The sequence below is a fragment of the Dreissena polymorpha genome, chromosome 13 (genome assembly GCF_020536995.1).
Source record: "Dreissena polymorpha isolate Duluth1 chromosome 13, UMN_Dpol_1.0, whole genome shotgun sequence".
Classification (NCBI taxonomy): Eukaryota; Metazoa; Mollusca; class Bivalvia; order Myida; family Dreissenidae; genus Dreissena; species Dreissena polymorpha.
In genome coordinates, this window is record NC_068367.1 from 49,729,409 (window position 1) to 49,755,785 (window position 26,377).

Below are 26,377 nucleotides of genomic sequence, written 5' to 3' on the forward strand. Positions count from 1 at the left end.
AAAAAAGTAATTAGAATTTAATTTATGATATTTTTGTTCTTATCATAAAAAAGTTTTTCAGTTTTCAAGTGGGTGAAAAGTGGGTTTTTACTGAGCATTTAACAGGTTTTAAAGCTAGTTTTAACTGCGTTTAATCTGTGAAAAGCATACATTTAGCTCACTTAATGCTCAAATAAAAACCCACTTTTAACATGCTTAAGAACAGGAAAAACCGACTTGATGTGTAGAAGCGGGTGTAAAAGCCAACATAAAGAAGGAAAACACACTAACTTTTAACCAACTTAAGTTGGTAAAACTCGGTTTTAAAGCGTGTTTTAACTGCGTTTAATCTGAGTTAAGCACACATTTAGCTCACTTAACACTCAAACAAAAACCCACTTTTAACTCGCTTAAGAACAGGAAAAACCGACTTGATGTGTAGAAGCGGGTTTAAAAGCCAACATAGAGAAGGAAAACACACTCACTTTTAACCCACTTAAGTTGGTTTAAGTTAGTTTTAGTTGGTTTAAGTTGGTATAAGAAGGTATAAGCGTGTTGGTTTATGTGAGTGAAATCCAGGTTTTACCTACAAAAAACCAAGTCGGTAAGCAAAAAGTGTGTTTAAAAGACACGCTTTAACCCGGTGCCAATACCGCAGGGCTTAACACGGTTTTAACACGGATTAAAACCGGGTTTTGCCCACTTTTTTGACAAGGGTAATCTTTTTTATAGAAAGTTATTTTCCCTCTAAATGATATATGTCTCAACTCTATTGTAATTTTCCACTCTGAAACAAACTGAACTTTCCAATTAGCAAACTATATAAACCTACAGAATATTTAGCTATATTTTTTCAAAAGCAAATTGCTGATGTGTTAAGACAAAGTCTGAACAAGACTTATTGCACATCACACACCGGTATCGAAACCTTGCTTATAAACACCCTTAAGCACATATTATGCACTTTAGGCGCCCATGGATTATCATTTAGCAGTGACAACTTACCGCAGGATAAGCCCTGAACAGTCTGGCTGTGTAAGCTGCTTATGTCAAGAACGGATCACAGTCAGTTACAGAAAAATCCACCATGGATACACAGACAAAAGATGATGCATTATTCCATTTTTTGCTCAGAACAAATACCTCTTGATGGGGTTTTAGGGAAAAACTGTTTATATCAGACACTAATCACTTAATGGGTATACGGAAAAGAGCCTTTATCTGCGATAATGGGGCTTAATGCATTGACTTAAGGAGTCGCCATAGATTAGCCTGTGCAGTTGACATGGACAACACTTTACACCTATACTGAATTATCGCAAAGAAGAGACTTAATTCTTTGAATGCAATTTTCCTTAAAGGCGTAAAATGCAGTCCCTGATGAGCCTTTTTGGGACGAAACCTGCTAACCTGGTACGGCACTTATTGCACATAAATTGTGCCCTGTGTTCCTACGAAACATGCTAATCTGGTATGGCACTTATTGCACATGAATTGTGCCCTGTGTTCCTACGAAACATGCTAATCTGGTATGGCACTTATTGCACATGAATTGTGCCCTGTGTTCCTACGAAACATGCTAACCTGGTACGGCACTAATTGCACATGAATTGTGCCCTGTGTTCCTACGAAACATGCTAATCTGGTATGGCACTTATTGCACATGAATTGTGCCCTGTGTTCCTACGAAACATGCTAATCTGGTATGGCACTAATTGCACATGAATTGTGCCCTGTGTTCCTACGAAACATGCTAATCTGGTACGGCACTTATTGCACATGAATTGTACCCTGTGTTCCTACGAAACATGCTAATCTGGTACGGCACTTATTGCACATGAATTGTGCCCTGTGTTCCTACGAAACATGCTAATCTGATACGGCACTTATCGCACATGAATTGTACCCTGTGTTCCTACGAAACATGCTAATCTGGTACGGCACTTATTGCACATGAATTGTGCCCTGTGTTCCTACGAAACATGCTAATCTGGTACGGCACTTATTGCACATGAATTGTACCCTGTGTTCCTACGAAACATGCTAATCTGGTACGGCACTTATTGCACATGAATTGTGCCCTGTGTTCCTAGAGTTCAGTTTGAGTTGGAGAAGTTAGGAAGGGATAAACATTTTCTTATTGTATATTTCTTTTAGTATTGGATTGGGTACAAGAGTTTCGAGTAACACAATCCTATGGCAAAATTAAATCGCACCATTGACGCAAATGATGTTGGATTTAGGGTTTCCAGAAGTCATCACCGCTATAACTTATGCAGGCTTTGTTGTGGAATGGTTTGAATGTATACATCATCATGCTTCTTGTCATTGAAGTTGGCTAAATTGTTTTGATACCATGGTCTCTGACATGGACCATTTTCCACTCTTGAGTTCTTAAGTTATCGTCCAAAGAGACCACCAAACCTTCCATTACTGTATAGCTCCTGACCAGACTGTGTTAATGAGCAGGCTGGTCTGGAGAGACACTTACTGAATATGGCATGAGACTCATTTCCCTTAATGCAGTTCAAATATGAGTCGTGTTCTTAGAAAACTGGGCTTAATGCATGTGCGTAAAGTGTTGTGCCAGATTAGCCTGTGCAATCCGCACAGGCTAATCAGTACGACACTTTCCCCTTTTGTGACATTTTTGTTTAAATGAAGTCTCTTTTTAGCAAAAATCCAAATAAGGCGGAAAGTGTCATCCCTGATTAGCCTGTGAGGACTGCCATATTGTTGACTTATTTCCACATTACTGATTTACACAACCGCATTATTTTGTGCATTCTGTCATTTACAAAACATGAAGGGAACACAAGTATAACTTGAATCAGAACTTTGTTTCATTTGAACAAAAAATGTGCAATACATTTATGCTTGTAAGTGCACACAATAACTTTGCTCTCATTTAATATCTATAAAGGAAATTAATTATAATTTTTCGTTGTGTATTGTGCAACAAAATTTGACATCAATCTGGGACATATTTTTTGCAAGTACTATTTCCTTCTTGGTCTCAAGAACAATCTGTGAATATCATGAATTTAGTTTGAAGGTCACATTTATAAGCATATCATGGGAAAGCAATTTATGGACCGTGCTCTGTGAAAAGTAGGTTAAATGCATGTGCTTAAAGTGTCGTCCAAGATTAGCCTGTGCAGTCCCCACAGGCTAATCAGGGACAAAACTTTCCCCTTTTATTGTTTTTTCTGTTTAAAGATAGTCTCTTCTTAGCAAAAAATCAAGTTTATGCGGAAAGTACCGTCCCTGATTGGCCTGTGCAGATTGCACAGGCTTATGTGGGAAGACACTTTATGCACATTCATCAAAACCCCTTTTCAAAGAGCATGGCCTATATTTCTATAAACCTTTATTTCTGTTCAAATGATCCACAATGTCATATGAAAAGTATGTTGAATGATTGAAATTATAAAGGTTCTTTTCTATTAACAAGATTGTTTCTAGGCAACAAAATAATAATAATCTAAATGAAAACTTAGAGACCTAATTAACAACATAATAAGATATCTTATTTCTGAAAGAAACAGTGCCAAAACTCTGCTGAATTTAGATGCCATTGAAGAACACCCTTGAAGGGTCTACAGAATTATTGAACAGTCAGGTTTGTTATGATGTAGAGAAGCCAATTAGGACTATAATAAGACATCCTGGAAGGCTAATTTGGAAGACGAGTCTTGATTAATTAGGGAAATATGATTGGAAGCCAGGTATGTTAATTACTGTCGCAAACAACTGGAATAGGTAAAAAATGTCACGAAGCAACTGAGACTTGCAGTTTAAGTCGAACTTTGTTTAGAGTTTTATAATTTTAAATGGGCGTTTTCACATTTTGGTAAATTGACAAAATAAAAAACAAAAGCTGTCAGAGGACAGCGCGCTCGACTATTACTCGCTAGTGCTTGACAGTATAACGTAAGCCATCATGGAGAGGGGGGTATAATGTGGGTGTGTGGTCATTTAATAGATGATATTTTTAAAAAAAGATTTTTTTTTGTTTTTTTGTTGTTTGGGGGGGATTCTGGGGTAGGGCGTGGGGGATGGTTTGGGTGGAGTCGATTGTGGTATGTCAGGTAAGTGTTGTTTTGTCAAAGTATGAATCAAATGTGATCATAAATAAAGAAATTATGGCAATTTAAGCAAAATTTATTAATTTGACCTTAAGAGTCAAGGTCATTCAAAGGTCAAGGTCAAATTCAACATGCCAGGTACATTAACATCATGATAGTAAGAAAGTATTTGAAGTTTGAAAGCAATAGCATTGATTCTTTAAAAGTAAAGTGGATCTAAACACAAAATTTAACAAAATATTCAAAGTTACAAAGACAAAAAAGGCCATTTTTCCGTTAAAAAGCCAACCAGAGTTATGCAACCTGCCCTGTACAGTCCCCTTACGAGTTTTCCAAGTCTAAAAAGCAATAGCTATAATACTTTAGGAGTAAAATGGACCAAAACACAAAACTTAATCAAATGTTTAATTATCTAAGTATAAAAGGGGCCATAATTCTGTCAAAATGCTTGATACAGTTGTCTGCTCTTGTTTATAGATTGGGGTCATGTTGGTAAAGAAGTTTGCAAGATATGAAAGCAATATGTCAAGGGATATAGGAAATATTTGGGGTGGTACGCAAACTTTAACAAAGAGTTATCAATAATATGCATATTCTAAGTGGAAAAAGGGCCATAATTCTTACAAAATGCTTGATACAGTTGTCTGCTCTTGTTTATAGGTTGGGGTCATGTTGGTAAAGAAGTATGCAAAATATGAAAGCAATATAAAAAGGGACGAATATTTGGGGTGGTACGCAAACTTTAACATTTGCATGTTATATAACGCTAACGCTAACGCCGGGGTGAGTAGGATAGCTCCACTATATATATTTCATATATAATAGTCGAGCTAAAAATTGTTTCAGATTTCCAATATTTGGTTGTATAGTTATGATATTAGTGTGGGAAGGAAAAAGTATATAGAACATTTACCATGCTCTCAAATATCCATTATATGCATCTTTTGACAATTTAAAAACCTAAAATTATAAAGCGTTGCAACACCAAACAATTGAATAATTTGGAGAGTTCTGTTGTTGTTGTTATATTTTGTAACACTACGATTCATTGTATGAGCACGGATGGCCAACTGGTCTAAGGGATCGACTTTTACTCCAGGCGTCAGTGGTTCAAGCCCAGTTGAGGGTTCCTTTTTTTTCTTTCTTTAATTTTATTCAAGTTTTATTTACTGGAGCTTTTTAGATCCAATGTTAACATTTATCAATATAAAGCATTTAATGACTATCTTCAATACATGCCAAAATCTGGGAAAAGGCCCCTTTAAGAATTAAACTTGAAGAGGCATTCATTATTCTTTCCATATGAATATTCATGGTCGAATCATATTTTGTAGTGTTTGTTTTAAAACAGCACAGAAATTTAAAAAAAGCTTCATATATAATGTTTCTTCAAATACAAATTTCTTTTTTTACTTAAATAATTAATTAAAATTCTCAGGTTTTAATTTGTCAACATTGTCTCTCAGCATAACATAAGTACTGGTAATAAGATAAACCTTAAAAATGTTGCAAAATGGTGATAACATGTGTCTCTAGTATGAATTTTGACATCTTGAAACTGTAAAGTCATCAGAAATTATTGCTACAAGAGACAGTCTCAAAGTTTCATAAATCTACAGCCTTATCAAACACTCCTTATTTTAAGGCTTCCTAAATCTAGTAGTAGGAAATTCTAACCGCAAATTTGTAAGGGAATGCTAAAAACTGCCATTAAATCGATGTATGGCACAATCACCATTCTGATGGTGCATTTCTCAGATTTCTGTTCAGATTCAAGCTTGTTGCTATAGCAACTATTTTGTCACACATTTTTATTTGACTATCAGACTCGTACATGTTATTTGTGAACAAATGTCAGACAAGATGTAATGTTATTTTGAAATGAAATGTAGTAAATAATAATAACGAGTTTTTTTCTTTTGAGTAATTTCAATTGCTAATTTCAACAAAAAATTTGAGTTACAAAACACTGAAAAAAAAGATGACTTTGCTGTTTAATGGCTTAAATAATTTGCATTGATTGACACATATTTCTTTTTAATAGTGATATAATTATAATGACAAAGGATCATATTAACCATGGCCCATTTTAATGTACCAAAACTTTTCAGACTCATCAACTTTTGTATAAACCCTTTACCACTGCTATACGTATTTGCAGGCATTTGTAGTCCCTTTCAAAGTTACATTTAATTTAAGACCTTTAATTCTTTCTAGATTCAAGTTTTAAAGGCTTATTTCCATCCCTTAGATACTGATGAGCAGCAAACAGCATAAAACCTGAACAGACTGCAAGTTAATCGCAGGCTGTTCAGGTTTTATGCTGTTTGCAAAAGCCATTTTGCTTCTTATGGGGGAAAGGGTTAATATCTTTCAAAAAATGTTGTGATGTTTACAATAATAACATATACTCAAATGTTATTGATTAATTTCTGATCATTCTTGATTAAATAATTAACAACAGTATATTCAAATAATTGTGAATAACCTACAATGCTAACCCCACTGTCTGCAGCTCACACATAATACAAATAGGACCTGCTAATTTCCAGCGTATAACACTCGACGCAAGATACAAATACCTGTAAACTTCTTGCAGTTCACACATAATACAAACAAGAACATGCTCATTTCCAGCCTAATACACTTGACACAAGACACAAATACATGTAAACTTCTTGCAGCTCACACATAATTCAAACAAGAACCTGCTCATTTCCAGCGTATAACGCTTGATGCAAGACACCATGTAAACTTCTTGCAGCTCACACATAATACAAATAAGAACCTGCACATTTCCAACGTATAACATTTGACACAAGACACAAATACATGTAAACTTCTTGCAGCTCACACATAATACAACAAGAACCTGCACATTTCCAACGTATAACATTTGACACAAGACACAAATACATGTAAACTTCTTGCAGCTCACACATAATTCAAACAAGAACCTGCTCATTTCCAACATATAACACTTGACACAAGACACAAATACATGTAAACTTCTTCCAGCTCACACAAATTAACTATAAGAACCTGCTAATTTCCATCAAATGGCACTTTACACAATACACAAATAGCTGTACACTTCTTGCATTTCACACATAATACAAAAAAAGAACCTGCTCGTTTCCAGCGTATACTCTTGACACAAGACACAAATACCTGTAAACTTCTTGCAGCTCATACATAATACAAATAGGACATGCACATTTCCAGCGTATAATACTTGACGCAAGACTTGATAAAGCTGAATTCTGAAAACACATTATAACAAGAGTGCCAAACTGTCACAAGATACGCCCTTTTGAAGGTTTTGGACAACTTGCTAACTTTACCATTTGAGTGGCAAAATGATATGTTTTTGAAAATTAAGCAACTTAACCATTTGAGTGACACCATGCTAAATCCTTAAAATGCACTAAGTGACCCCGTAACCTAGTTTTTAACCCGGCATGACCCATATTTCAACTTGACCTATATATCATTAAAACACAACTTCTGACCAAATTTGGTGAAGATCGGATGAAAAGTACTTCAATAAGAGAGCTGACACCATGCAAAATGCTTAAAATGCACTAAGTGACCTCTTGACCTAGTTTTTGACCCGTCATGACCCATATTTAAACTTGACCTAGATATCATCTAGACACAACTTCTGACCAAACTTGGTGACTTCTGACCAAGATCTGATGAAAACTTCTTCAATTAGAGAGCGGACACCATGCTTAATGCTTGAAATGCACTAAGTGACCTTGTGACCTAGTTTTTGACCCGGCACTAAGTGACTAAGAAATGCATTACATGACCTCTTGACCTAGTTTTTGATATCATCTAAGACACAACTTCTGACCAAATTTGGTGAAGATCAGATGAAAACTACTTCAATTAGAGAGCAGACACCATGCCAAATGCTTGAAATGCACTAAGTGACCTCCTGACCTAGTTTTTGACCTGGCATGATGCACATTTGAACTTGACCTAGATATCATTAAGACACAACTTCTGACCATTTTTGGTGAAGATCAAATGAAAACTACTTCAATTAGAGAGCGGACACCATGCTAAATCCTTAAAATGCACTCAGTGACCCTGTGACCTAGTTTTTGACCCGGCATGACCCCTATTTAAACTTGACCTAGATATTGACTACATACAACTTCTGACCAAGTTTGGTGAAGATCGGATGAAAACTATTTGAATTAGAGAGCGGACACTGCTGTGGACGCTGCCCACCGCCGCCCGCCAAGGGTGATCTTATAATACTTCCCGTTTTCAACGGGAGTATAAAAATGAGAAACTGCTCACAGATGACATTTAAAACACATCCAACCAAAATCTATTAGCTAATCACAGTTTAAATGATGAGTACATGCAAAGTTTTAGCAGGTAACAATACTACATCTTCATCTTACTATTATCTGAGCCCCATCATGCAAAAATGGGTCTTCTGACTTATTTGTATTTGTGTTTTTTCCTCAAGTGTTATACGCTGGAAATGTGCAGGTTTTTATTTGCATTATGTGTGAGCCAGCCTAGCTCCAAAAACACATTCGAGCAATCTGGTCAGAAGCTCTGCTTTCTGATGCGCAGGCTGGTCTAAAGCTAAACTGACTGCATATGGTATAAGACCCATTTTTCAATGCACAGGTAATCTTATAACCCTTTCCCATTCAGAAGCAAAGTGAAAATGGCTATGTGCAAGCAGAATAAAACCAGAACAGCCTGCAAGTAACATGCAGTCTGTTCAGGTTTTATGCTGTTTGCTGTTCATCAGTATCTAAGAGTTGGAAATGAAGCTTTTAAAACTTGAATCTAGTAAGAAAGATCTTTAATTAAATTTAACTTTCTAAGGGACTACAAATGCCTCAAAATACGTATCTAAGTGGTAACTGGTTTAGAAGCAAAACAAAACACTTCTGCTTTGACGCCTTATCTTAGAACCCATTTCTACACAACCATTACTGTAAACACTGGAAAAATCACCGTGGAGTAGTGGATATGCAGTCAGCGTAGCAATCAGGAGATTATGGGTTCAATGCCCACTGTGTGAGCGTTCTTCAGATCGTCTCCCAAAGACACCAAGTACTGGATCTAGTTCCATGAAACAGACTCAAGAGCGTTTCAAATAAGCCATAGGCTTCAGATGCAATCGAGCTAAAATAAATAGGTTCAAAACTAAACATAAAGATTTACTCACCAGACTTCCAATTCCAGACTTCACAAACTTTAGGCCTGTAGCATCCTCTAGATCTTTCTCATGGTCACCTGAAATGACATGCAAAATAGAGGATGGTTTTCATACATGAGCCTTGTTCTGGGAAAACAGGTTTTAATGCATATGTGTCTTGTTCTGTGAAATCTGGGCATAATGCATATGCGTAAAGTGTCGTCCAAGATTAGCCTGTGCAGTCCACACAGGCTAATCAGGGACGACACTTTCCGCCTAAACTTGATTTTCAGAAAGGAGGGACTTCCTTGAAACTAAAAATACCAAAAAAGCAGAAAGTGTCGTCCCTGATTAGTCTGTGCACACTGCACAGGCTAATCTGGGACGACACTTTACCCACATGCATAATGACCAGCTTTCACAGAACAAGACACATATGCATTAACAGTATTTTTCGTTCTAGGTAAGTCTCTACTTAGCAAGAGTCCAGTTAAGGCAGAAAGTGTAGTCGCTAATTAGCCTTGTTCAGACTTCAAAGGCTAATCTGGGACGACTCTGTAAGCACTTGCATTAAACCCAATTTTCCCACAGCAAGGCATATAATAAGACTTACTAGGGCCGCATTCACCAACCAATTCTTAGGCTTAAGCCTAACTATGAGCCTTGTTCTGTGAATAAGGGGTTTAATGCATGTGCTTAAAGTTTTGTCCCAGATTAGCCTGTGCAGTCCACACAGGCTAATCAGAGACAACACTTTCTGCTTTTATGATATTTTTCGTTTCAGTTAAGTATTTTCTTAGCAAAAGTCAAGTTGAGGCGGAAAATGTCTTCCCTGTTTAGCCTTTGCGGACTGCACAGGCTAATCTGGGACAACACTTTACGCACATGCATTGAACCCCTTTATCACAGAGCACAGCCCATATAATGAATATTCATGGAACTGTTTTGCTCTCATAGTGTACAAATGAATACAGTAAAATATGACATGCATTACCTCTTATGACACAATTCTTCATTCTGAACAATTTATAATGACATAAGCAAAATATAAAGCCTGCATACATTGAAAAGCTCAATATATTTTCTTGCTTCTAAGTCTATTCTTTCTTCTAAAGTGTTAGAATGGGTCAGTGAATACAGGAGAAGGAATCATTCATGTTTTCATTAGTATGAATGGCAAGATAAAATTGTGTTTTTGAAACTGCTGTTGGCTGCAACAACTTTGAATTGTCAACATTTCACACAATACCCCTGAGTGGCCCAGTGTTCATTATCAGATGTGGAAAAATGAAGCAGAAGAACACATTTTTTAGTATTGCTATGCAAAGATCAGTATGGTCAACTGATTCAGTGTAAAAATAGATGTCTGTTTTTGAAGTACACACTTTGTCATCTTTGCCTCCCTATGGAACAAATGATATAACAGGTCCTGATCACCTTGAACAAATGATATAACAGGTACTGATCACCTTGAACAAATGATATAACAGGTCCTGATCACCTTGAACAAATGATATAACAGGTCCTGATCACCTTGAACAAATGATATAACAGGCACTGATCACCTTGAACAAATGATATAACAGGTCCTGATCACCTTGAACAAATGATATAACAGGTCCTGATCACCTTGAACAAATGATATAACAGGCACTGATCACCTTGAACAAATGATATAACAGGTACTGATCACCTTGAACAAATGATATAACAGGTCCTGATCACCTTGAACAAATGATATAACAGGTACTGATCACCTCTTCATAGCCCTCCTTTGGCTGACAGAGGCTTACATGGTCAGCCGACAAAGTCTTTAAAATATGAATATTGTATAAAAACTTGATATTTTATGATTTTTAATAATTGAAAGCTCTCTCTGCAGAAATATTTCCTGAACACTCTAGACTATTACAGAAAAAAGGATATATTTTTTAAGTAAAGGCAGAAAATGATGATGATGATTAGTTTATAATTTTGTATGAATGAAAAGTAATCCTTTAAAAAAGCTGCTGTAAGGATTAAACATTTTCACTGGAGTAAGCCATATTGATAAATGACCAGCATTGTCCAAAAATGAATCTTGCACCATATGCAGTCAGTGTAGCTACAAACCAATGTGCGCAGTGGAGCAGTCAATGTTGCTACAAACCAATGTGCGCAGTGGAGCAGTCAGTGTAGCTACAAACCAATGTGCGCAGTGGAGCAGTCAGTGTAGCTACAAACCAATGTGCGCAGTGGAGCAGTCAGTGTAGCTACAAACCAATGTGCGCAGTGGAGCAGTCCATGTAGCTACAAACCAATGTGCGCAGTTGAGCAGTCAGTGTAGCTACAAACCAATGTGCGCAGTGGAGCCGTCAGTGTAGCTACAAACCAATGTGCGCAGTTGAGCAGTCAGTGTAGCTACAAACCAATGTGCGCAGTGGAGCCGTCAGTGTAGCTACAAACCAATGTGCGCAGTGGAGCAGTCAGTGTAGCTACAAACTAATGTGCGCAGTGGAGCAGTCTGTGTAGCTACAAACCAATGTGCGCAGTGGAGCAGTCAGTGTAGCTACAAACCAATGTGCGCAGTGGAGCAGTCAGTGTAGCTACAAACTAATGTGCGCAGTGGAGCAGTCAGTGTAGCTACAAACCAATGTGTGCAGTGGAGCAGTCTGTGTAGCTACAAACCAATGTGCGCAGTGGAGCAGTCAGTGTAGCTACAAACCAATGTGTGCAGTGCAGCAGTCAGTGTAGCTACAAACCAATGTGTGCAGTGGAGCAGTAAGTGAAGCTACAAACCTATGTGCGCAGTGGAGCAGTCAGTGAAGCTACAAACCAATGTGCGCAGTGGAGCAGTCAGTGTAGCTACAAACCTATGTGCGCAGTGGAGCAGTCAGTGAAGCTACAACCCAATGTGCGCAGTGGAGCAGTCAGTGTAGCTACAAACCAATGTGTGCAGTGGAGCAGTCAGTGTTGCTACAAACCAATGTGCGCAGTGGAGCAGTCAGTGTAGCTACAAACAAATGTGCGCAGTGGAGCAGTCTGTGTAGCTACAAACCAATGTGCGCAGTGGAGCAGTCAGTGTAGCTACAAACCAATGTGTGCAGTGGAGCAGTCTGTGTAGCTACAAACCAATATGCGCAGTGGAGCAGTCAGTGTAGCTACAAACCAATGTGCGCAGTGGAGCAGTCAGTGTAGCTACAAACCAATGTGCGCAGTGGAGCAGGTCAGTGTAGCTACAAACTAATGTGCGCAGTGGAGCATGTCAGTGTAGCTACAAACCAATGTGCGCAGTGGAGCAGTCGGTGTAGCTACAAACCAATGTGCGCAGTGGAGCAGTCAGTGTAGCTACAAACCAATGTGTGCAGTGGAGCAGTCTGTGTATTTACAAACCAATGTGGGCAGTGGAGCAGTCAGTTAAGTAGCCACCCTGTCTTATGCCTGTATGAACGCACAGGCTGCTCTGGAACTACATTTGCAGCATATCACATATAAGACCCACATTTTGTGCATGCTGCGACTCAAATTGTCTTGCCTGACAAAAAAAGCTTAAATACAAGGCCATCAGATGCCAACACAAATCTTGAGTTCTCTTGAAAAACAAACTCACAAAAACACAACCACACAAAGACACAGCCATCACACAACACAAGCTATTATTGTCAACTTGGCCTAAAACATTCTGTTAACGAGTACAGCTGAAACGGGAAATAAAATCTGTCAACTAAGCCTAAGGAATCCTAATTTGTCTCTCGGTTCTGTACAGCTGGATGGAAGACTGATGGCAAAGCCCAAGGCATATCTGACTTTGAACACTGGCATAATGTTGAGAACATTTGCAGATATTTTAAGTGGCTTCCAAATCTAGAATCTTCTGTTGCTCTACTGGCTTTATTTTGCTAGGTGTTTTATACGTATGGGCCTTGGTTTAGAAATACTGGGCTAAATGCAGTCTGCACAGGCTAATCAGGAACAACAGTTCTAGCTAAATGCAGTCTGCACTGGCTAATCACGGACAATAATACTGAGCTAAATGCAGTCTGCACGGGATAATCAGGGACAATAATACTGAGCTAAATGCAGTCTGCACGGGATAATCAGGGACAACAATACTGGGCTAAATGCAGTCTGCACAGGCTAATCAGGGACAACAATACTGGGCTAAATGCAGTCTGCACAGGCTAATCAGGGACAACAATACTGGGCTAAATGCAGTCTGCACAGGCTAATCAGGGACAACAATACTGAGCTAAATGCAGTCTGCACAGGCTAATCAGGGACAATAATACTGAGCTAAATGCAGTCTGCACGGGATAATCAGGGACAACAATACTGGGCTAAATGCAGTCTGCACAGGCTAATCAGGGACAACAATACTGGGCTAAATGCAGTCTGCACAGGCTAATCAGGGACAACAATACTGGGCTAAATGCAGTCTGCACAGGCTAATCAGGGACAACAATACTGAGCTAAATGCAGTCTGCACAGGCTAATCAGGGACAACAATACTGAGCTAAATGCAGTCTGCACGGGATAATCAGGGACAACAATACTGGGCTAAATGCAGTCTGCACAGGCTAATCAGGGACAACAATACTGGGCTAAATGCAGTCTGCACAGGCTAACCAGGGACAACAATACTGGGCTAAATGCAGTCTGCACAGGCTAATCAGGAACAACAATATTGACTAAATGTAGTCTGCAAAGGCTAATCAGGGACAACAATACTGGGCTAAATGCAGTCTGCACAGGCTAATCAGGAATAACAATATTGACTAAATGTAGTCTGCAAAGGCTAATCAGGGACAACAATACTGGGCTAAATGCAGTCTGCACGGGATAATCAGGGACAACAATACTGGGCTAAATGCAGTCTGCACAGGCTAATCAGGGACAACAATACTGAGCTAAATGCAGTCTGCACAGGCTAATCAGGGACAACAATATTGACTAAATGTAGTCTGCAAAGGCTAATCAGGGACAACAATACTGGGCTAAATGCAGTCTGCACAGGCTAATCAGGGACAACAATACTGGGCTAAATGCAGTCTGCACAGGCTAATCAGGGACAACAATACTGGGCTAAATGCAGTCTGCAAAGGCTAATCAGGGACAACAATACTGGGCTAAATGTAGTCTGCACAGGCTAATCAGGGACAACAATACTGGGCTAAATGCAGTCTGCACAGGCTAATCAGGGACAACAATACTGGGCTAAATGCAGTCTGCAAAGGCTAATCAGGGACCACAATACTGGGCTAAATGCAGTCTGCACAGGAGAATCAGGGACAACAATACTGGGCTAAATGCAGTCTGCACAGGAGAATCAGGGACAAAACTTTCTACTTTTTATGTCATTTTTTGTTTAAAGGGAGTCTCTTCTCAAAAAAATGATAAACTTATGTGTAAAAAGTTGTCCCTGATAAGCCTGTGCAGACTGCATAGGCTAATCTGGGACAACACTTTACGCACATGCATTAATTCCCATTTGCTCAGAGTCCGGCAAGTTACTTTGTTTGTATTCCATATGGCTTTAATGAGGCAACAACAATAATAATTATTCTTGTTAACAATGAAATATTGACGTACTTTTGAAGTACAATACATTGACGAAATAATAGCAAATTGATCTTCCTTTAATTGGAATTGAATACACTGAACAATTAAATTAAGGTTAATTATAAAAAAACTTTAGTATAGTACAAAATAACTTTAATGTTTATTTTTATCTCCTGGTCCTACTAAATACTTTTTTTAAAGCCGAAATGTATTTCTCTTTCCTGCTGAGATGAATTTCCTTCCACCCAATGTATTTCTCTTTCCTGCTGAGATGGATTTCCTTCCACCCAATGTATTTCCTGCTGAGATGGATTTCCTTCAACCCAATGTATTTCTCTTTCCTGCTGAGATGGATTTCCTTCAACCCAATGTATTCCTCTTTCCTACTGAGATGGATTTCCTTCCACCCATTGTATTTCTCTTTCCTGCTGAGATGGATTTCCTTCAACCCAATGTATTTCTCTTTCCTACTGAGATGGATTTCCTTCCACCCAATGTATTTCTCTTTCATGCTGAGATGGATTTCCTTCCACCCAATGTATTTCTCTTTCCTGCTGAGATGGATTTCCTTCCACCCAATGCATTTCTCTTTCCTGCTGAGATGGATTTCCTACCACCCATTGTATTTCTCTTTCCTGCTGAGATGGATTTCCTTCCACCCAATGTATTTCCTGCTGAGATGGATTTCCTTCAACCCAATGTATTTCTCTTTCCTACTGAGATGGATTTCCTTCCACCCAATGTATTTCTCTTTCATGCTGAGATGGATTTCCTTCCACCCAATGTATTTCTCTTTCCTGCTGAGATGGATTTCCTTCCACCCAATGTACCGTAGGTTTCCACATAAAGCGCACAGTGTTATACCTCCAAAATTCAAATTAAAAAGCTGGTGCACACTATACATTAATACAACGCTATCCTGGCTGCTAAATTGGTTAAAAATATGTTGTGTAATTGTAAATAATCAAAATGGCCGCCATGTTTTTTTTTCCAGAAAACTACCACCCTATAATCGTACAGACTGAGGGGCCATTGTCGAAACAACAAGAAGTCGCTACTGGTAGATATGGATGCGGTAGAAGAAGTTTTGGTCAAAAATAAATTTGTTTGAATAAACTTGCGGACATTTCTTTGTTTGTGTTTTTACACTTCTTTATTGATGAATTCCGATGGGGATTTTTGTCGACATTCCGGAGAGCAGGCAAGGATAGGTGCGAACAAGGTCTTTTTTGCGGGTAACGGTAGGTGTGAAAAGGGGTCATTTTGCACTTCGTAATTGGCAGATGTTATTGAGTAATATGTGCCTCGACTTGTTAAGACGCTAATTGACATTTGAGACACTAATTGACACTTGAGAACGTGAAGATATGCAATTGCATTTTGTGTGTATAAATATTGAACGTTCAACAGTGGTGTACCTCAACAACTGTATCCCCGTCTACCATGCAACATTCAAATTTTCCGGTTATGCCCATGCTTTCCCTGAGGAAAAATCACACGATGTACACTAATTCTTATTTTTTCACGTTTTTCACGAAATGCATGTGGACACGGGAGCGTGCTATACGTGGAAACCTACGGTATTTCTCTTTCCTGCTGAGATGGATTTCTTTCCATCCAATCACAACAATTGATAAAAGTGAGCAATAAAAGTTACAATGACCGAACAATTAAGTTGTTTTGAACTATAGCGTTCTAAGAAAATATTTAATTGTTCACTGTGCTGCTTTAATTTGGCGATAAATTCACACATACTATAGCGCTGCAAATTCCTTGCATTGAACAAAATCAAAGTTTAAAAACGAATGATTGCACGTATAATAACCATAAAATGTTTAGTTTTGTTACATTGCAGGGCATACTATTCCATGATTTTCAATAAAAAACTTTGTTTACTGCCAACCTTACTTTATTGTTGCACAATTGTTCTATCCCTATGTTAAATATTAGCAGATAGAACAAGAGATTGCCAAGCAATATGGTCCCCTACTGGGGAAACTCCACAATTGTCAGTATTTTTTATTTTTTTTTTGTTGCCATAGCAACCAGAATTCTTGACGTAAGAATAAAATGAAATGATGTGCATAATCTCCATATTGCCATCTATCCAAATTTCAAGTTTCATTATAAAATATGAAGAACTTTTAAAGTTATTGCAGGATCCAGAAAAGTGTGACGGACTGACTGACAGATAGACTGACAGACAGACGGATTGCAAACCATAAGTCCCCTCCGGTTTCACCGGTAGGGCACAATAAAGATATTCTAAAATGACTATGATTATAACACACAACCAACTTTTATTGCTTATGTGAAATTAACTGATTTTAGCTACAAATAAACAGTTCTCATGTATTTTGCAGAAATCCTTGTCCCAACAAAACATTAGCAAACTTTTGCTGCAAATGTACAACGTCAGGTAATTTGCTTGGAAAGCGGGGATATATTGATTGCTGTATAAAACTTTGTAGTACAGGGATCTTTGAGATCCTTTACTTTTGCTTCAAAGCTTGGTAGTAGATTTTTACAAAACTACATAGTGGACGCTTTAAAAAGTGTCTTTAAATTAAAAAGTGATTATGATATAAATTCATGCAAACACTGGATCAAATTTGATCTAGTTATAAAAGTATAAAATCCTGCTGTTGTGGGCATGATTCTTGACACCAGTAATATAATGTTATAACCCAGCCCAGCATTTAACAAAAGTAAATTAAAATGTTGTTTAGAGTATAGTTTTTGAAATCACAGCATCCTTTGCAGGAATAAAACATAATTAGGAATACCCCCCCCCCCCCCCACCCAACATGCAATTTAAATCAAATAAGCAGCAATGCCTGGATATGGTGTCTGCCTAGCGATCAGGAGGTCACCAGTTTGATCCCAATTGTGGTAGCATTCTTTCGATTATCTCCATATGCACCAAGTACTGGTTCTAGTCCCAGGAAACAGACTCGAGAGCGTTTCAAATAAACCTTAGGCTTTCTATGCAATCGAGCTCAAATAAATAGGTTTAAACTAATAATGCCTTAAAGTTGTACTGACTGACGGACCGTCTGACTCCCTCAGTGACAGAAGTCCTATAACACCTATCCAGCTTCCCAGCTGGAATTAACCCTTTGCATGCTGGGAAATTTGTCGTCTGCTAAAATGTTGTCTACTGAATTTCTAAAATTAGCATTTGCTTCGATTTTTTTCCCAAAGAATACTATCAGAATAGCAAACAGTTTGGATCCTGATGAGACGCCACGTTTTGTGGCGTCTCATCTGGATCCAAACTGTTTGCAAAGACCTTCAAAATTCGGTTCCAGCACTGAAAGAGTTAATGAAATGAAATAAATAGACCTTACATAACTTTCAAGTACATGTAATTTTCCAAGGAGAAGCCATAGATGATCATGTCACTGCAGATATGGATTGAAACTTCTACTCTTAAAAAAATAAGATAAAATGTGTCTATTGCAAGTCATCTCGAGAAATAAAATTCAATTAGGAAGCCTTTTTTATAGTTTATAAACATACTTCCATTTAATATCTTCATTTAAATTGGAAGTATTATCAATGCCATTAAGCTTTACATTTAATTTGTTAAAAAATTTAAGCATCCACATTAAAAAAATTCCGACCCCTTCCAATTGAGACTATATGTTCACATAACACTTTTTAGTAACTAATCTTTCAGCTTTGTTTGTTAATGGTTCCAGTCAGTTGAAACACATGGCTGCTATGGGGTAGGGCAGTTTTCCTTATATGACTATGCTGAAAGCTTGTTATAGCCCCGTCACATCCGATTGGCGTCCTTACGGCAACCTAAGACTGTGTTTCTGGAAATTTCTGATTGTATTAGGAAGGACGCCAATGACTTTTTCAGTAAAAATGCTGTTTTGTGCCTTCCCATCACACCAGTGTTCTGGTTTATGGCGTTCTGCGCGTCCTCACGGCGTCCTTAATATGTCCCTGGCCACCTTACCGCGTTTGTACTGCGTCCTTACGGCGACCAAAGCCAACCATACAGCCTCTGAGCAGCGTCCATTGCGTACTTACTGCGTTCTTATTGTGACCATAGTCGTTCTGAGGATGCAATAGACGTACAAAAGACTTACTAATGTCGCCGTACTGTCGCCTTGCAGTCGATGATCATTTTCTGTGGGTTTGAGCGGCGACAACCCGACGTCCATGGTGACTTTACAGCGACCCTACCACGTCCCTACTACAACTACTGCGTCTCTACGGCGTGCCTTCAGCATCCTTAACAGAACGCAGTAAAACGCCGGACTTCTGCAACTTTTTTGAGCATGTTCAAAGTGGTCGCCGTGGGCTCGCGTCCTGAGCAATTTTTGGCGTCCTCTTGCGTCCTTACTGCGTCCCTCCGGCTTCCTCACTGCGACCTGGGTCTCCATAAGGACGCAGTTAGGACGCCAGTCCGGTGTGACGGGGGGATTAGTACTCTAGCAGCCTCATTTGTTTTGTCTAAAAAACTGACTAAGCTAAGAACATTTTTTCTAATGATAAACGGCCTAGTTTAAAAGTAGTTCCTCCAGTCTTGAAGGAAAAAAGGCTGCCAGGGGTTGGCGAGTTTTCCTTATATGGTGAGAACTTGTGAAGTGACATTTTTTGTCCAAGCTACTTGAAACCTGCTAAAAAACATTATTTTCTTATTGTATCCTGGCAAAGTTTGAAATCTGTTGAAAAGTAGTTGTTTTTTTACAAATCAATACACCACAGATAAGTTATATTGCGGTTTTGACCTTAACATTGGGCATTAAGTACAAACATATCAATGACTAAATGCTCTCACTTCAGGACAAGTTTGACAAAACAAGCCAAAACTGTTGTATCTAATAATCATACATACCGGATTCCACTTTAACACCTAACAACACCTCCGCTGACTCGGGTAAGAAAATTATCTTAATTAAGTACTCATCTGATGAAAAGTTTTTCAAAAAGTACTTAATACACTGGACTAAATACCCTTCATCCTGTCATTAATGTAACTACTAAGATGGATAATTGTGCTCACTATATCCACCTATACAATTACCATGGAAAATGTAAAGAAGTATTAGAATTATAAGACTCCGGAAGACTACCTCTTCCACTACAGAAGACAGTCATTCTGTTAACAATGCTGTAATGACAAGCTTAGAATTTTTCTAATGTGGAATTAGCTTTCATCTAAATCTTAAAATGTAAAAATCCATTAATATAAAGGAGAATGAGAGAGAAGGCAGGGAAATGTATAACAGTGGTAAGTATGTTAGATAATTGAAGAAACCTACTCAGTGCTTATCCCCATCTTGTTCTGAGATTTCTTTTAATTGAAAACAGTCAGGATTCCAAGAAACACAAATGACAAATACATTAAGCATCTTCACAAAATACTTTTCCAATAACTAACATTACCTCACATCTTAGGTGTGTTCTGATTCTTGTGAATTTTATTTCAAAATCAACAATTTTTCTATTTTGGAAAAAAAATATGTGTTTTAAAGGCCTTTTTCTTTGTTATTGTATTTCTGTAACATATCATAATTTTTTTTTAATTTATAATAAATTGTCACCCGTATTCAACTGCAAAAAATATAATGTACACAATGTATTCTACGTTATAAAAGTGGCATATTTGTATTTAGTACATTTATTTCAAGAACATCGGCAAAGCAATGTTTTTTGTCATTCAACATCGGGTCCAGTAATCAGCCCTATTCACAATGAAAAAGTATATATTTTTCCCAAATAGTAGCTAAAAATTGCCAATGGAAGCTTTCCAAAAAAAATATTATTTTTTTTTTAGATCTCAATATTTTGTTAATCTCCCATCCATATAAGTTTAACCTTATTTACTAAGTTAGTAAATATAATACTTAAAACACTAGTATTCTCAATTTTGAAGCATTTTTATCAAAACATCAATAACTTTAACTTCCGTATTTTAGTCAAAACGCTGCTTTTCCCAATACAAAGAGACCTGGCCCCATTCCCAAAATGATGGAAAAAATACTGCATAGGAAATAGCACATTCTACATAGTACATGGTGAACTGAAAGAAATAACAATGTTTATAGTTTCAGTATATAAAGTAATAGTGGCTATGTCCTCAGACAGGTTTTGGAACACAAACCCATACTTACTGGCTTGCTGTGCGACAAAGGATGCATTCACACCTGCCAGAACTGGATCCACCTTGATCTTCAGCTTACGGCCTTCAACTCTGAAAAAATAAAAGACTTTGATGGGTTTGCAGTTCCTTAGTAAATCAAATTCAATTTGAGACCTTTCTAACTAGATTTCAGTTTAACCGACTTCATTTTCAACTCTAAGGTACTGATCAGCAGCTAACAGCTTGAAACCCTAACAGACTTTGAGTTTAACCCATTTAGCACTGGAACCGAATTTTAAAGGCCTTTGCAAACAGTTTGGATCATGATCCAAACTGTTTGCTATTCTGATAGTGGTCTTTGAAAAAAAGTGAACAAATTGATGATTTTATAAATTCCTCAGACACCAATTTAGCAGACGATAAATATCCCAGCTTGCAAAGGGTTAAATGTAGGGGCAAAATAACATTACAGAAGCTATAATCAACTGCAAGTCATCAGAAGTAAACAATGTGAGAAGGGACTTTTTCATAGAAAATTTCTCGTTTTGTTCTTGTTGTGTTTTTTAATAGAGATGATAAAAAATGTTCATTCTTCAACACTATGCCATGGCTGTGCTAGTTTTTGGTCGTTCATTTCCTCAAAACATCATGTCTCAAAAAATGAAAGAAAGCAACAACAAAAAAGAACAAAAAGAGGAAAGAAAGCAAAAAAAAAGAAGAAAATGTATGAGAATTATTGCTCTCGACAAAGCATCAAAAGGAAAGTCTTTGTCCACTAATCCATTCCGACATCAATTACCTCCGCTGCGGTAGAATTCACAATATCAAATGCCAGAAAAATTCAATTTAAGAAAAACATGGATTTTCGTTTAAGGGAGAAATGCTGGTTTTGTCAGAAGCCAAGAAATGGTTGTATGTTATTGTCAGAATTTAATGGAACACATGTCTGAAGTCTAAATAAGACCATAAGAAATGGAGAACTGAATTGCGAGCATTTTTCTGACATTAAAACTAGCTTTTAAAACAGTCTCTAAAAATATTATGTTTTAAAAAATATGTTTTTGCACATGAAGAGTCCTTTGAATATTAAGGCATTAAAACATATTATCAATACAAGAGGACGCTGAAAATCCTTGGAAGCTCACCTGAAAATCTGTGGCTTAAATGTTTCATACTTGAGACCCCTGGTTTGGGGCCACTTTTGACTACAGGGGTGTGACTTAGTAGTGGACCCCTATACGATGTTACATACCAATATTTACATATCTAGGCCTTGCCATTTTAGTTATTTTACCACAGCAGTCTACATTAATCATGTTTTTTTCTAGTGTTGTGGCCTTTTTTGACCCCGATGGCATGATTTGAAAATCATTTGTAAAGAACCACTATCTGATGTTTAATACTAAATATCGAGCTATGGGCCTTGTTGTTTAATACACTAATACAAAATTTAGGCAGAGCTTTCCACTTTTATATCTTTTATTTAAAGAAAGTCTCTTCTTTGCATAAATCCAGTTTAGGCAGAAAATGTTGTCCCTGATTAGCATGTGCAGACTGCACAGGCTAATCTGGGACAACATGTGTTTTATCCCTTTTCACAGAGCGCCTCTCATTAATATTGCTATACTAGTATGTTTATGTTATAAATGTGTCTCCTTGAGAAAGGTCAGTTTTCACCCAAGGGAAAAGATTTGAATGAACTTTGTAAAGAACCTCTAGATGAAGAGCTACACTAGAATAATGACAGCCATGGTCTTAATGGTTTTGCAAGTTTTAACTGGTGTTCCCTATTTAACTCAATGTGTAACTGGTGAAACTGGGTGCAAGGCAACAGTCATAGACTCCTTAAAAGGGTGGTCAGACTAAGAATTCCACGCTTTCATACCTCTTGGTCAGTTTAAGGATTTATAAGAATTCATAGCCGCAATAACTGGTGGCAAGACTAAGCAGTACTTGCCTTCATACAGTAGTTGCTAGTCTAAGAATTCATAGCCACAATAACTGGTGGCCAGACTAAGCAGTACTTGCATTCATACAGTAGTTGCTAGTCTTAGAATTCATAGCCACATACTTGCATTCATACAGTAGTTGCTAGTCTTAGAATTCATAGCCACAATAACTGGTGGCCAGACTAAGCAGTACTTGCCTACATACAGTAGTTGCTAGTCTTAGAATTCATAGCCACAATAACTGGTGGCCAGACTAAGCAGTACTTGCCTTCATACAGTAGTTGCTAGTCTTAAAATTCATAGCCACAATAACTGGTGGCCAGACTAAGCAGTACTTGCCTTCATACAGTAGTTGCTAGTCTTAGAATTCATAGCCACAATAACTGGTGGCAAGACTAAGCAGTACTTGCCTTCATACAGTAGTTGCTAGTCTTAGAATTCATAGCCACAATAAGTGGTGGTCAGACTAAGCAGTACTTGCCTTCATACAGTAGTTGCTAGTCTTAGAATTCATAGCCACAATAACTGGTGGTCAGACTAAGCAGTACTTGCCTTCATACAGTAGTTGCTAGTCTTAGAATTCATAGCCACAATAAGTGGTGGCCAGACTAAGCAGTACTTGCCTTCATACAGTAGTTGCTAGTCTTATAATTCATAGCCACTATAACTGGTGGCCAGACTAAGCAGTACTTGCCTTCATACAGTAGTTGCTAGTCTTAGAATTCATAGCCACAATAAGTGGTGGCCAGACTAAGCAGTACTTGCCTTCATACAGTAGTTGCTAGTCTTATAATTCATAGCCACTATAACTGGTGGCCAGACTAAGCAGTACTTGCCTTCATACAGTAGTTGCTAGTCTTATAATTCATAGCCACAATAAGTGGTGGCCAGACTAAGCAGTACATGCCTTCATACAGTAAATGCTAGTCTTATAATTCATAGCCACTATAACTGGTGGTCAGACTAAGCAGTACTTGCCTTCATACAGTAAATGCTAGTCTTATCATTCATAGCCACAATAACTGGTGGCCAGACTAAGCAGTACTTGCCTTCATACAGTAGTTGCTAGTCTTATAATTCATAGCCACAATAACTGGTGGCCAGACTAAGCAGTACTTGCCTTCATACAGTAGTTGCTAGTCTTATAATTCATAGCCACAATAACTGGTGGCCAGACTAAGCAGTACTTGCCTTCATACAGTAGTTGCTAGTCTTATAATTCATAGCCACAATAACTGGTGGCCAGACTAAGCAGTACTTGCCTTCATACAGTAGTGGCTGGTCTAAGAATTCATAGCCTCCATACAGGAGTGACCATAAGGAATTCATAGCCTACATAGAAGAATGACTAGTTTACAAATTCATGGCCTAAATAGAAGATACTTATCAACATGTTGCTATCATAAATACAGGAATGGGGCAGACTACACATTTCTAGCCTCCATACAGGAGTGATCTGGTAAAGGATAAGAGCAAGCAAATCATTGCATCTACAATCCATAATCAACTTGTATGCATCTCTATTTCTCTATTGTCATTCACAATGGTGTCCCAAGGCAGTACTATTGTAGCAGCTACTTGTTTCACCTTTCAAACTAATTGTTAAGCTAGCTCTGTTGGCAGCATGAATCAATGCGGTTCCAGGCAGACCATCAGGGAACCAATGCTCATTAGGGAAGACCTCGGCTAGATTGCTGGAGCTGATTTGTTAAAAGCTCAATTAAGATCAAATCTAACGCATGAATCAGAGCCATACATGCAATGTCACCCACAAATACATGGTCTAATATACATAGGAATATCTGAATCAGGGCTACATCTGCTTACTAGTGACTGTGTTTAATGTTAAGGTTTAAATTGTCTTGCCTGTACATCGTAATCAAATGCTCTCACTACAATAATAGAGAGCAACCATAGGTCTTCATTTAAGGCAAGTTAACAAATGTTTCAGCCTTTCTATAAGTTGTTGCTTTTTTAATGAAAAAATCCTACATTTGTGTGTAATAAGAGTGTAAATTTTGGGAAAAAACAAAACAAACTTGAGTTCTATATAAATAACAATAAATAACAAAAGCTCTGCGGTTGGAGACAGATGCCCCCAAAACAGGGCCTTGACACAGGATTTGTTGCAATAAAACTTATCACAAGAGTTAATCTTATCAAATAAGTGGTACAGTGACCTCTACCTTTTTGAACTAGTGACCCTAATTTAATAAGGGGTCATCTACTGTCCAACGCCAATGCACATGTGAAGTATCAAGCCAATAGGTCACTTTGTTGACAAGTTATTGACCCGAAATGATTTTCACACTTATTGAGACAGTGACCTTGACCTTTGACTTAGTAACCCAAATTTCAATAGGGGTCATCTACTGTCCAAGGTCAATGCACATTGGAAGTATCAAGCCAATCAGTGAATCAGTTGATGAGTTATTGATCGGAAACGATTTCACACTAAGTGTGACAGTGACCTTGACCTTTCATCAAGTGACCCTGATTTCTTTTCACAAGTTATTGATAGGAAACAATCAGCACTCTTAGTGTGACAGTGACCTTGACTTTTGATCTAGTGACCCCAATTTCAATAGGGGTCATCTACTGGCAAAGGCCAATGCACATGGGAAGTATCAAGCCATTGGGTCTATCCGTTTACACAAGTTATTGATCGGAAACAATTAGCACTCTTAGTGTTACAGTAACCTTGACCTTTGACCTAGTGACCCCAATTTCAATAGGGGTCATCTACTGGCAAAGACCAATGCACATGGGAAGTATCAAGCCATTTGGTCAATCCGTTCAAAAGTAATTGATTGGAAACCAACTGGTCTACCAATAGATAGACCAACCGCTTTTTGGCTTTCGATGCAGACAAGCTTAAATATGTTTAAACTATACAATACTATCTAGTTGCCAAAGCTGTAAAACTTAAATAAGATTTTTAAACAAAAGTATTTATTTTTCTAGATAGTAATCATGTGTGTTTTTTAGACTGCTGGCACACTGAATAAACTGATAAACTGACTCCTAGCCTTCGGAATAAAAAAACGTAGCCCTGCAAAGAAAGATTTCTTAATCCTGTTCATTCTACCTGTTGCATAAAGTGAGTGCTTCTGAAAAGTCAGGCAGCATCTTGTATGGATGTTAATAACACCCTAAGCTCACTTTTTAAAGTTAAGTGTATAGTGGTTAGCAATAGATTTTTTTTTCTAGAAATTAAAGCACAGACAGTTGCATCATCATTTAAATATGTTCTTTACAGTGTACAAATACAATCAAAATATCTACAAATTATAATTAGATCATTTTATGCCGAGAGTCTTCCACCCTATAGGCATTTTGATTAAGCAACATTTTTTTATAAAATAAATTATGTGAATAATGGTAAATAATACAAGCCACATGTTATATACAAAATTTTTGCCCAAAACTGTTTGCAACTTTATATGAATTTAAGAATGTTAAAATAACAAATTTACGAGATAACTGAATGAAATATTTCCATTTATCAAGTTTATTTGCATTCTCCTTCTAAGAAAGAGACTTT

At 37.7% G+C, this 26,377-nt stretch overlaps 1 protein-coding gene across 3 annotated transcripts in view; it reads right to left on the bottom strand.

Moving 5' to 3' along the window:
- LOC127855320 (receptor-type tyrosine-protein phosphatase N2-like) overlaps positions 1-26,377 on the bottom strand; it is a 266,493-nt gene that overhangs the window by 89,772 nt on the left and 150,344 nt on the right. For all 3 annotated transcript variants that reach the window (XM_052390790.1, XM_052390792.1, XM_052390791.1), the window contains exons 9-10: positions 20,916-20,995; positions 9,274-9,341 (exon numbers count right to left, since the gene is read on the bottom strand). In XM_052390790.1, coding sequence (XP_052246750.1) covers positions 9,274-9,341; positions 20,916-20,995 — 148 coding nt within the window. The remainder of the gene's footprint in view (positions 1-9,273; positions 9,342-20,915; positions 20,996-26,377) is intronic.